The sequence below is a fragment of the Phascolarctos cinereus genome, unplaced genomic scaffold, assembly GCF_003287225.1.
Source record: "Phascolarctos cinereus isolate Bilbo 61053 unplaced genomic scaffold, phaCin_HiC Scaffold_1;HRSCAF=81, whole genome shotgun sequence".
NCBI lineage: Eukaryota > Metazoa > Chordata > Mammalia > Diprotodontia > Phascolarctidae > Phascolarctos > Phascolarctos cinereus.
Window position 1 is genome coordinate 9,977,606 of NW_027555514.1, and position 12,245 is coordinate 9,989,850.

Sequence of the window (12,245 nt, forward strand, 5' to 3'; positions counted from 1 at the left end):
CACTGCAGCTTTGGCTCTGAACACACAGCACACGCACTTTGCACTGAGCATGCCTTCAGGTCACGCAATGCCAAGTACTGTAAGTCCTGAAAGAGGTTGCAGGCAGAAAAAGTTTAAGAAGCCCTGCTCTATACCAAGGAAATCAAAGGTCGGGTCCCCATTCCTAAATAGTTTTATATTCAAGTTCCAAAAAGGCTCCTGGTGGCACAGTGCTAGACCTGGAGTTGGGAGTTTAAACACAACCTCATACACTTACAAGCTGTGTGAAGCTGGGCAAGTCATTAACCTCTGTCTGTCTCAGTTTCCTCATCTGTAAGATAGAGATAAGAAGAATAGCACCTACGTCCCAGGATTGTTGTGAGGATCAAATGAGGTTTCTGCAACAACCTCAAAGAGCTGCACAAATGCTAACTGACACGACATTACTGCTATCATTATGATGACTGCATGGAGGCCAGCAAACACCAAAATGTCTGTGGGAGCAAAGAATCAGAAACAAAGGAGAAGCCCATTAACTGGGAAGGATCAGACAGACTGTGGTCCATGAACATCAGGGAATGATCGATAAATGTGACTGATAAATTCAGAGACACATGGTACAGTCTACATGAACTGATGCAGAGGGAAGTCAGCACAACCCCTGATAATGGAGGCAGAAAGAAGCAGCCCCCGACAATCAGCAGGGAATGCTACAACCTGATAAAGAACAAGCCTGGCCTCATGGAAGCAACAGGAAAAGATCACCCTGCACCCATTTCCCTGCATATGTGGGAGGCATTCCTGTGTCCAACACTGCAGGTTTCTCAGACTTTTCCAACGTAATGTTTTTTTTACTTTTCATCTTTTGCTTTAAATAATGATAATTTGTTATATGAAATAGTTATCTGGGAGGGGCAAAATTTGAGTAATCCCAGGACAAAGCCAAAAGACATATAAAAGCTTACTTTTTAAAAAAAAGTGTGACGCAGAAATCCCAAAGCTGGTACCATCTCTGGTCACATCAAGAGTGACCTCCTATCTGCGACTAAAGTAATGCCACCACAGGCAGGCCGGACGCGGTCAGTTCTGGGTAGCACCTCTCAGGAAGGGCTTTACTGATCCGGACGGCTTCCAGGGAAGGTGACAGGACGATGACAGGCTGGAAATCAAGCCGCAGGGGGGTCAGCGGAAGGAACTGACGGAAGGAGCCACGCTAATCCTCTCTTCAAGTTCTGATGGGGGTCCCAACTGATGAACACAGGGACCTCATTCTTCCTTTGCCACCGGGCTTCAGACTCCAGGGAGGCAGGAGACGTAGACCTGGTGGGGCCGGGACTCAGTGTTCCGGTGCTGGGGCAGCAGAAAGCCGCCTTTCCTTCTACAGACCCAGTGAGGGGCTGGGACCTTGAAACCGTCTGAGAAGGGCGCAGACTGAATTTGGCCGGCCCCCTCAGAACTGAAGCTTCAGCAGTGCAGGAGGGCTCTGGCTGCTGATGACATGGGCTAACATTCCAGACCCTATGGCATCTGCTCACTCCCCAGGCCATGATGGATTGTGTGGCAAGGGAACCAATAAGATCTGACCACAGAATGAAAATGGGCAAAGAGGGGAGACAATGAAGGATGACTTAGAAGACTGTGAACCCAGATGACTGAAAGAAAGGCAGGTACAATGAATAGAAAGATGGGTCTGGGGGGAAGACAACGAGGTCACCTTCAGACACGGGGACATCCAGAAGGGAATGTTTCCCATGCCCTGCGAGCTCAGAGCCAGTATCCACTGACGTGTAGGTCCACTCTCTCCCCACTCACTCCGTCCTCCTTGGAGCCGCCCCCAACAAAAGCCTTCACAGCCCCCTGACTGCTGCCTTCCCATGCTGCTGCCACCGCTGGAACCTATGCAGGCCAGGCATTTTTGTAAATTTTAACTTATCTTTAATCAGTCTTCTTCCTCCCTTCTGAAAAAGAAACATTCTTTCTTCCACAGATGCCTTGGGGCGGTGGGCTTCAGAAGTCGGTTTGGTTACTTGTCCCCTCAGCTGCCTTCCATCACATTTAATTAAGTAGCCACTGCAGAAGTCGCCATGGCTCTAAATACCTTCCTCCTGCCGCACTTTGAGTTCAGGATGCCATCAAGTCCCTCGACACCCGCGGCCATGACTGCCTCCTTGTCAATTCTGTGGTCGGTGCATCTTGTGTGGAGAAGTTCAGATTTATGAGCACCATCTTTTTCCAAAGGCTCTATTGAGCTTCTTGATTCAAACTCAAAGACATCAGTCTTTCCTGTTCCCCGGATTATGTTCTTATCAAGTTCAAACGACATCCTGAAGGTCCCTGGAGAGCTTTCACGGAAATCACAAAGTGGTTTCATGTGTCGTTTTTTGGCTTGTTTTGCTTTTTAGCCAAACCAAACAAGGCTGGGTCAGCACTTGTCACTGACCCATGGAGGTGTATCCTCTGAGGTCCCACATGTGCCTGAGATTCTGTGGCTGAACGGGCAGCCAGCCTGCCCATAAGTCCCAAAGATCGCCCACTAGGATGGAGTTTTACTTTAAACATTCCATCACTGAGGAATGAAGGTGATGGAGAGCCCCGCACTTGTCACTCTTGAGACTCCCAGTCATTGAGAAGCTACTCTGGGATGGTTCCCCCATGACTCGGAAGCCATATGCAGTTCTATTCAGAAAAGATGTTGATGATGTTAGGGCTAGCCAAAGCCTGAAAGACACCACACTTTATTTCAACTGTGCTTGGCCTTACTGTGTTGGTAGTGTTTAAATATCAAACAGTTTTGAACACTGGCATTCTTACTACATATGGGTCTATTCCATACAGGGTGTCCCAAAAGTCTGAGGGCAGTGTTAATTGCCATTGCTTTGGTCTCCCCCGTGGGCCTCGACGATGTCTGGGGACGTTTCTGCTTCGCTCCGGTGCAGCTGGCCAGGAGCCCCTGGAACCTGGGGCCGTGCCGCTGACTTCACTGGCCTCTGTGTCCAGCTGATCACGCCTGGGGGGCCTTAGCTGGGCTCACCTAGAACCCTGGGCTCCTCCCACCATTTTTCTTTGCTCCTTGCCTGAGTCCTAACCTAGTCAGAAATGACTATACTGTTCTGTTCAGACTGATTTTCACTCCAGTCCTATCCTATGCTTCATGGCGTTAGATGACCCTACATGCAAGCTGCACTAAGTTGGACTAAACTCAAAAGGCTTTTGGATAGAGAGACTGATGACACATCTGGTCTCTGGCTGACTGCTCTCCCTAGCCCCCCTCGGGCTCCTTCCCACCTCTGCTCTCCCTTTCTCTTTTCGTATTTGTACCCCCCCCCCGCTTCACACAATGCCCAACACACAGTAGGTGCTTCATAAATGTTTACTATCCACTGACTAGGTTGGCTGGGGGGTGGGTGGGGTGATGGTGGTACACTTTTCAGCTGCCTCGACTCCTGAAGACCGTCTACTGACCTGCAGAGTGGCGACAATCTGAGCTGCTGAAGGCCGTGATCACGCTGATGAAATCACAGCTGTGTGAAGGAACACAGTCCTTTGGCTCACAGTTTTTACTGAGAGGATGAGGGAAATAGAACAGAGGTAGCACACATGCACTCACAAAACCTCCCAGATTAAAAAACAATTGGGAAATGCTTAAAACATAAACAAAGACACAACTGAATGCAAAGAAGGGTAACACATGGCTTTCTGAGCCAATACGGGGCCCACAGGGTCTGACCTCACTGGTAGAGAAGAGATGGTAACAGACTGGGAGCCAAGAAGACCCAGATGCAGTTTTTACTGGGTGACACTGGCTAAGTCACTCGATAGCCTCAGTTTCCTCAGCTGTAAAATCTCTCATGGCACCTTCCTTAGGGTTGTTGTGAAAGTCAAATGACAGCTGCCCACAAGCCAGTGGTCAACCGTAAAGCCCACGATAAAAGTCACCTATCGCAGGGTATCAGAACAAAAGACAGAACTGGTGCATCTTCACTCTCCTCAGGCAAGGGAAAGCCCCATTTTGTTCTGAGATCTTCCTTCTGTATTAATTTCACCGTCCACGTAATCCCTCCTTCTGAGTCCTGGAGGTCAGTCCTACGTGGATCCTGCCCAGTGGATGGATGTGTCATCTCCTGGATGTGGGGCCTCGTCCACATGAGATTACAGACCCACTTGAAGAAATACGCAGGTGACCTACATGACACTGTGTGGACGGGGGGGGGGGCAAGAAGGAGGGAAGAAGACCTCTAGTGTCTGAACAACGTCTTTGGAGGGACTTCCCTTTGAATGGCAGCAGCATCAAAGAGGGGGATTCAGATGGAGAGAGGAACACACACACACACACACACACACACACACACACACACACACACACATTCTTATAGGTTCATACACATTCTCCCACACGGAGCTCCGTTTAGCAGGGAGACACCAAGCAAGAGCACATGAAGATAACACTGACGTCAACAGGAGATCCCATGAAGCAAATTAGGTAAGTTGAGGTCCTGCTGAAATAAAGACTGACCTACAACAACCACTAGTTACTTTTAAAAACAGAACCTCAACAATAAATGCCTCCTTGAAAGTCCCCCATTTCTGTACAGAAGAATATGTCACACTTCCAGCCCACAGCGTCCCAACGGCTTCTCACCTTGCGAGCAAAATCCCCTTTTCCTTTGCTGTAGGCTTTGTTCTCCAGAAAGTCACACACATAGGGCGCCAGGGCTGGGGAAGCTTTCATCATTTCAGGTGTCAACAATAACTAAAAAAGCAAAATGTCACTTTAAACAAAAATGGAGCTCATAACATTTTTACAAATTTGATAGCACAACCAGATGTACTTTTTATAGTGTCCTCTAAAAGAACCCATTTTAAGTGGTGACAGTTACTTTTATTCGCAAAACACTTAGGGGAGAATTTCTACAGCTACATTCATTTTTCAAAATATTGCCCCTTTCTAAGTTTAATCAATTCTAGTTAGACAAGGATCAGTGAAGAATGCATGTCTTAAGTTCTTTTCCATAAAGTTACATAGAAGATAATATCATAAGTAGACAGGATAATCACAAATGGATTTGTCATGTGAAAAGGAAAAAAAAATCATCAATCTGAAAACAAATTACATGACCAAGATGAAAATGAATACACTGTTCTTAGGATTCCTAGAGTTCTAGAATTAACATTTTCATTTTACACTTCTCATTGATCTTGCTCCTTTAATATAATGAATGACTTAGGAAATGAATACACTAATGAATTTATTAAATAATGCTGTGAGATAAAAAATGTAAAAAGTAGTCATTTCAAAATTACAAATTACTTAAGAATCCACTCACCTCACTGGAATAGACAATTCTACCTAGTTTTAGAATATATGAATTTGAAAGACTCTTCAATCTTATAAATTAGAATAGGAAGTCAGCTATGTAATATTGGGTAGGTTCTGATCTCTGCCAGGCTGTAGGGGCATGGTGGTAGAGCAGATGCCAGGCACTGGAGGGATCACACCTGCCCAGAGCTGGGAACATCTGTGACATCCTCAGGACAGCTTGTCTTATGAAGCAGCAGATACCCATGCTATATCACAGTCCTCCAAGGAATCAGAGTTAGTCCTTGGGTGCCCCCCAAGAGGCAGGACACTTCCAAGAAAATCCAAAGAGAGTGCTGACATACCCTACAGGGAGTCAGTCCCACGCTTATCATTTTGAGGAGATCTTAGAGAAAAGGAATAAAAGACCAAACTGGCCTACAATCTTTGAGCCTGGAGTCCGATGACAAGTTCTAGACTACAGACTGAGACACTCAGCTCAAAGGATGGAGTACTGACATTTCTAGAACGGAAGACGCCCATCTCTTTTCACATCCTATGGAGAGTCACCAAAAGGGTGGGTCACAAGCTGTGGACACTTTTTAGCTTACTCTAACATATCTACATGTTACAGTACTGAGGAGGAATGTGGCTTTACCAATTCAAAAAGCTCCAGAACTGCCACGGCCCTCATGGATCATTCTGTCCAATCCTCTAATTTTTCATTTGACATTTGAGGAAGGAAGTCTTAAAATCAAACCTGCAGGAAGGTTCCTATAAATGGACGTTCTAACCAAGCTTTTCAAGAAAAAAGAAGCTTCCTATATATTTTTGTTATGATTTAAATAACAAGATAAGGTCAATACTCTTACCTGTAAATATGCATTTAGGTCCTTTTTTCGCTTTTCTAAAAAATCTCGGTCCATGTTGTTAAATGTTTTTTTACCAGGGAGCTTCAAAATGCTTGACAGATTCTCAAACTAGGATACAAAATATATTCAATATTTATCCCTTAAAATTCATTACTTTGCTATACACAAAAGTAGATAAGAATTTTAGACATTGCAACAAAGAACCAACTTCTCTAAAGAAACACTCTCCTGGACCTAGGGGACAATGCTGAGACAAAACCGCGGATCTATTCTGAAGACAGGTGATTGTGATGTCATATACCACAATAATTAAGTGAATTTTATATTACCTTGTGACTTGGAAATAAATATCCTTCACATGAATAACAATTTACACAAATAACTTCTAAAATAGCAGAAGGACAGGTTTTTACAGCAGTGACTTGGACTTTTACAAGATTTTTATAAATCATGGAAGCAAGGGTGGGTAAGACACGGGGAATAAAAAAACATGGCACAGTTCTTTAAAACAAAATGCATCGGAAGGGCCGTGAACACTTCCAGGAGGGTAGACCAAGGATAATGTAACAAGAAAGAAAGAAGTAAGAGATGCTCAAGTCCCATTATGTTGTTATTGCCTCACCAAGACCAACTGTCTTGGGACTAGAAAAGACCAAAATGACTGAGAGTTGATGACCTAGTCAAGCACCCTTGAAGAGCCAAGTTACCCGGCTGTGATGACCCCACTCGACCACATCCTAGAGGACCCAAAGCAGACCAGCGGGACTGCTGAGTACAAGGGCAGTGAGCCCTGAAAGACTGTGGCAAACAGGAGAGATACTCATTTTCGCAAACATAGGCCAAAGAGCTTGACTTTAACTCCTTGAAAAATTCTGCAAAATATCACTAGTGGCAGGGGGAGAGCGGGGTTATGAACATCTAGAAAAGGAGGAAGTGGTTCCAAAGAACCTGCCTGGATTCAACTAGAACAGGCCCTGCCACACCAACATCATCACTAAACACCTGGAAAGAGGGGGACACTGTGCACGTAGTTTCCGGAGATCTTACGAAAGTACCTGAGAAGGTTTTTTGTGCTGCTCTTGTCAAAAAGACGGAGAGCTGTGGGCCAGACGAGAAATCATTACACTAATTCAGAACTGACTGAACAGTCGGAGCTAAACAACAGCCATTATTGGAACATCAAATCATCAAGCATTTATGTGGCACTTACAGCGCTCTACAGGGGAGAGAGGAGCCCATGTCCAAGTTCACACATACTCAACATCCACAGAACAAATACAAACAAATGGAAGGTCATCAGGAAGTCAGTCAATAAGCAATGAGGGAGATCAGGATTCGTGCAGAAAGAGGCCCTGGCCAGCGGCATCTCAGAGGAAGAGAAGGACTGTGTGAGGGGAGATATTCTGGGTCAGGGCCCACCCAGTGTGAAGGAGCTAAAATGGGAAATCAACGCAATGTGGGAGGGAACCCAAGAAGGCCAGTTTGGCAGACCCTAGGGTGCAGGGAGGAAGTAAGGCACCACGAGGCTAGAAAGACAGGCTGGGGCCAGACTGGGAAGGCAACAGGGAGCCCATGGAGTTTATTGAGCCACACAACCAGAACGGAACTGAAGAAAAACCACTGGGGGAGGAGTATGGAAGACGGACTGGAATAAGACTTGGGGCAGGGAGGCAGGCCACTGCAATAGTTTAGGCGAAAGGTGATTAGACACTGAATTGAGGTAGTGGCTTTCTGAGCAGAGATCGATGTCTAACAGGCAACTGGTGCCATGAGGCTGAGGATCCTAACAATCAGTACTACCCTGAGAGGTTGCAGGTGCCCCCCACAACACTGGTCATCAAGCAAAGGCCAGGTGACTGCCTGCAGGTGACACAGGGGAGTCTGTTCAGGGTCGAGATGAGGTCCCTTCCAGCTGGAGATTCTGTGATTCAATTACACCTAAATATGGATCTGATCTCACTGTGAGCAAATGCTATCTCAGGGATGGGAGGCACAGTGGGACGAGCGAAGAAACAAGGGAAAGGACTAAGGCCAAGACGTCTTCACAGTGCCTGGGCTCCACTTACTAATTTTATGAATGGCTTTTCATGCAAGTAATATGAATGAATTTATTTAATTTCATGGAGTAGTTTGTCCATTATAAAATCAATTCATTTCAGACATTCTGAAATAAGTAATGTTAAAGAAAACAGAACATATCTTTAACACTTTAAAGGAACAGCTATAACACTGATAGTAAAATATCACTTCTTAAAGAGAAACAACCTAGATTTTAATAGTATTTTTTTATCTCAAAACCCGAAAGTAATATTATTAATAGTTTTCTCTAATGTAGTTGTCTTGAATCTCAGACATACTTGGGGACTCCATGAAGAATCACCACACATAAAAATGAACCTTAAAAATGAACTACATGTGGAGATGTAATTACACGGATAAACGTTTGTAATCCAGCAGTTTATGCTTAGAAAATAAGAGGCTTTATCAAAATAATGCAAATGTAGAGTACTCAAATGAAAATGATAAATCCTTAATATTTGTGAAATACTGACTAGCTGGTTTTCTAAGATTCTCCATTCAGTTATAAATATGCATGCCATGCAACAATAATTTCATTTAAGAAGAAACAGAAACCCATTAATATTTCACAAGGCCTAAGTCTATTTGTGTCCTTCCTTAGGCCTCTCAAAGACTCGACCTCTCAACAGTGAAAATATAAAGAAGTCAAGTCATGCCCAGTTGAACAATGAAGGAAAACATTTCTATGAAGACATTTTTCTAAGAGACTTTCACTGTTTCGATGCGGACTCAATTCATATGCCTCCCCAAGTTGCTTTAATGAAATCTCAAATTCTACCATAAAAAACCCCCAAACAGTCACCATATTTGCCAGGACCCCAGTGATCTTGACAGACACCATTCCTAGGTGAACTGCAATGGGAATACTTACACAGTGGTCTTTTTTACACTTAGGTTCAGAAGCTCCACCTCACCTAAACAAGATGAGGGCAGCATACTTCATGGAGCAGGCAGTGTGGAGAGGCTGCCCAAAAAGCCAGTGGCATCCCAGCTACTTTTTAAAAGGGGCAAAACTTCCAGGAATGACAAGACGAAAGTCCTGCTGTACTCTGCCTGGTCAGAGCATGCCTAGAGGCTTGTGTTCATTCAGGAAGGCCACAGGGACACAGCAAGGGGCCCAAATCCACATCCCAGAAGGACCAGGGATAGGCAAGTAGAAATAAAGATTTGGGGGCACTGAGAGCTGTCTTCAAAGTAATTTGAAAGGCTGTCAGGGGAGAGGGCAGAGACGTCTGCTAAGCCCCAGAGGCCAGAATCAGTATCAACTGTAGACGTGATGCCAGAACAAAGTTCCCTAGGGCTTGGGCTACTGAAACGTGGAATGGCCGCCACGTCTGCAGAATTGGCCAATTCTGTGGAATTGGCCGGTTCCCTTTCCTTGGAGGTCTTCCCACAGAGGCTACACAATCGCCTGTCAGGTACTTCACCGTGAGCAATGCTCTTGAGCAGGGACTGGACTGGACTGGGTGGCTGCTAACATCCCCCCAATCTCAAGTTCTCATGTTGCTACACTCATAATACACATATCACAAGCAACTTATGCTAAGTTTGTACAATCCAGGCTAAATTTGACTAAATTCGCTCTTTCAAATAACTCTTTTAGTTTATTGATAAAACTTTTCATCTGCTACTTCCATACATAGTCAATAACTTCTCCCTGATTCGCACACTATATAGTTCACATACTTTTAAAATGAAAGTTTTTATGTAGCCAAGTAACTCCATCCAACTGTGGTACCTTCAAAGGGATTTTGCTGCCGTCAGAGCTCTAGGAAGCTAACACTTATGTCAACAGGTTCTACTTTGTACCCCTGGCAAGATCACAGGTTCTGACATTTTTCCTTCTATTATTTCATGGGGGTTAAGAGCATGTGAGTGCAGGGCAGGCAATCAAAGGTAGGCTGTCTAAGAGTATCAAGCACAGTCAGCAGCTGGCTAAGCCTTTGACCACACAGGTCCTGTACTTCAACTGAATTCCTCCTTTCTCAAGCTCAGTTTTTATTTCTTCAGCTCTGTGACCAATTCAACAAGTAAACTCAATCCCTTCTGCTGACCAGACTTCTGCAGACCGCTCTATGGAGGGAAAGACAATGGCTAAACAACTGAACTAGTTTGTACAAAGCCAATTCAAAAGCTTATTACCCTATATCAATTTCACAGCAATTATTTAGTGCTGGGTGCAAAGAAATGACATTTCTACGTGGGGAGTATCAAATGAGGGTCTAAACGAGTCTGCTGCCAGCTTGAGTTGCTCGTATTTAGAAATAATAGAATGTTTAAATTGCCAAATGAAAGTATTCCCATAACATTTGAATGTTACTGGTTTGTACAGATAATCTAAAAGGCATGTGGAACCAAATTCTGGGAATTTTTTTCTAATTGACACATGTATGATACCAGCCTGTCTGTTAATTATCATTAAAAAGTTCCTTGTTAAAAATGCAGAGACCTAGATCATTTGAGGCTGAGTGCTCTGAGAGTTAAAAGGGCTTGCTCAGAGGCTCTCAGACAACGACCTCAGAGACAGGGCCATGCAAACCCCTCACTCAGAGATGGAGAAGACAAGGCCTGAGAGGCTGACCGGCCTGGTCACATGGGTGGCATCCACTTTGGCCACCACTGTCCTCCAGCACATGCACGCACACACACACACACACACACACACACACACACACACGGACACTCGCTCCCAAGGAACCAGTACTCACTGCCGTCAAGAATAATAAACAGACACACAAACACGACTCCGTACCTGCTCCGTGATCCGCATGTGGAAGTCATGGAAGTCGCTGTAACGGCGATAGGTCTTCCAGATCTCGTCACTGTTGGGGCCGCGCCGGTGCACAGTGATGGCGTACAAGGCGTACGTCTTGCCATGGTCATTACACACGCCTGCCACAGCATAGGGGTCACAGTCAGCACAGACTAGTCATTTAGAACAAAAGGAGAAACAAAACACACGAAAGAGGAAAACGAAAGGACAAAAAAAGACAACATGAAATGAGGAAGAGTCTGAAATGAGAGACTGAGACACAAACGGAAGTCAGTGAAGGATCAAAAGAATGCCCAAACCTCCTCACGGGACAGCAACTACCATCCGATGGCTACTGTCTGCAGGAGGAGGGCTGACCCGGGAGCCCGTCCGGCCAGCTCACGATTCTGACTGAAATGGCCTTAAGAGACCCCGAGGAAACGTCATCATTGTGAAGTTCCGGGGTCCTACACTCACTAGCGCAAGGGATCTCAGATGCTCGGCCAACTGCTTTTCAAACACAATCTCTTCAGCCAAAAGGAGGACAACCAAAGACGTAAAATGCTCTACCCAACCCTCTGAAAATGCTGCGGATATCCCTGAACACCAGGCGGCCTCAACAGATGACTGTGGAACTCAACAGGGTGGACCGCTGCCCTACCCTACAGGAGGAAGCAGCCCCTGCTCGGGGCGGGGGGTTGGAGAGGAGGGGCGCGTCGAGGCGCAGGTAGGTCGTCGGGGCTGAGTGTGTTTTTTTTTTTTCAGTAACCCTGTTAAATGATGGCTAAGAGTAACTATTTATCTAAGGGTGCCTCCCTACACACTTGCATTCTCATCATAGTGCTGGGCACACAAGACATTTCAAATTGGAAAATTCTGTCACTTATAAATGTTATAGATATACAACGACCCTGAGTAGGTGAAGACAACGCTTTGCATTTAGCTGATACAATCTCACCCCCCATGGGGGAGGACAGCCCATGAAGTCATGTCGCTCATCAGCACCTGTGCTCTTCACAACTAAATAGGGACTATGGTGACCAAAACACTCTCAATAAATTTCACCTAAATAGCACACCCTTTATATTCAAATATAAGGCTTTTTCTTATTATGATTATACACCTCAGTTTAAAGAAAGGTCAAACAATTCTTATAAAAATGGTTTCCAGCACATGAGGCTATAATTCTAACTTTTAGCAACCCTTAATCTTAAACCCTAATCCTAAATTTTTCAAAACATTAAATAATTTTAAGTTTTCCATCAAG

The 12,245-nt window shown here is 45.0% G+C and overlaps 1 protein-coding gene across 4 annotated transcripts in view; it reads right to left on the bottom strand.

Moving 5' to 3' along the window:
• SNX13 (sorting nexin 13) overlaps positions 1 to 12,245 on the bottom strand; it is a 127,371-nt gene that overhangs the window by 13,799 nt on the left and 101,327 nt on the right. For 2 of the 4 annotated variants that reach the window (XM_021000127.2, XM_021000125.2), the window contains exons 18-20: positions 10,979 to 11,151; positions 6,148 to 6,255; positions 4,619 to 4,729 (exon numbers count right to left, since the gene is read on the bottom strand). In XM_021000127.2, coding sequence (XP_020855786.1) covers positions 4,619 to 4,729; positions 6,148 to 6,255; positions 10,979 to 11,151 — 392 coding nt within the window. Of the gene's footprint in view, positions 1 to 4,618; positions 4,730 to 6,147; positions 6,256 to 10,978; positions 11,152 to 12,245 lie in introns of those variants that run through there. The other 2 variants (XM_078150716.1, XM_078150727.1) reach the window with 2 other exon arrangements.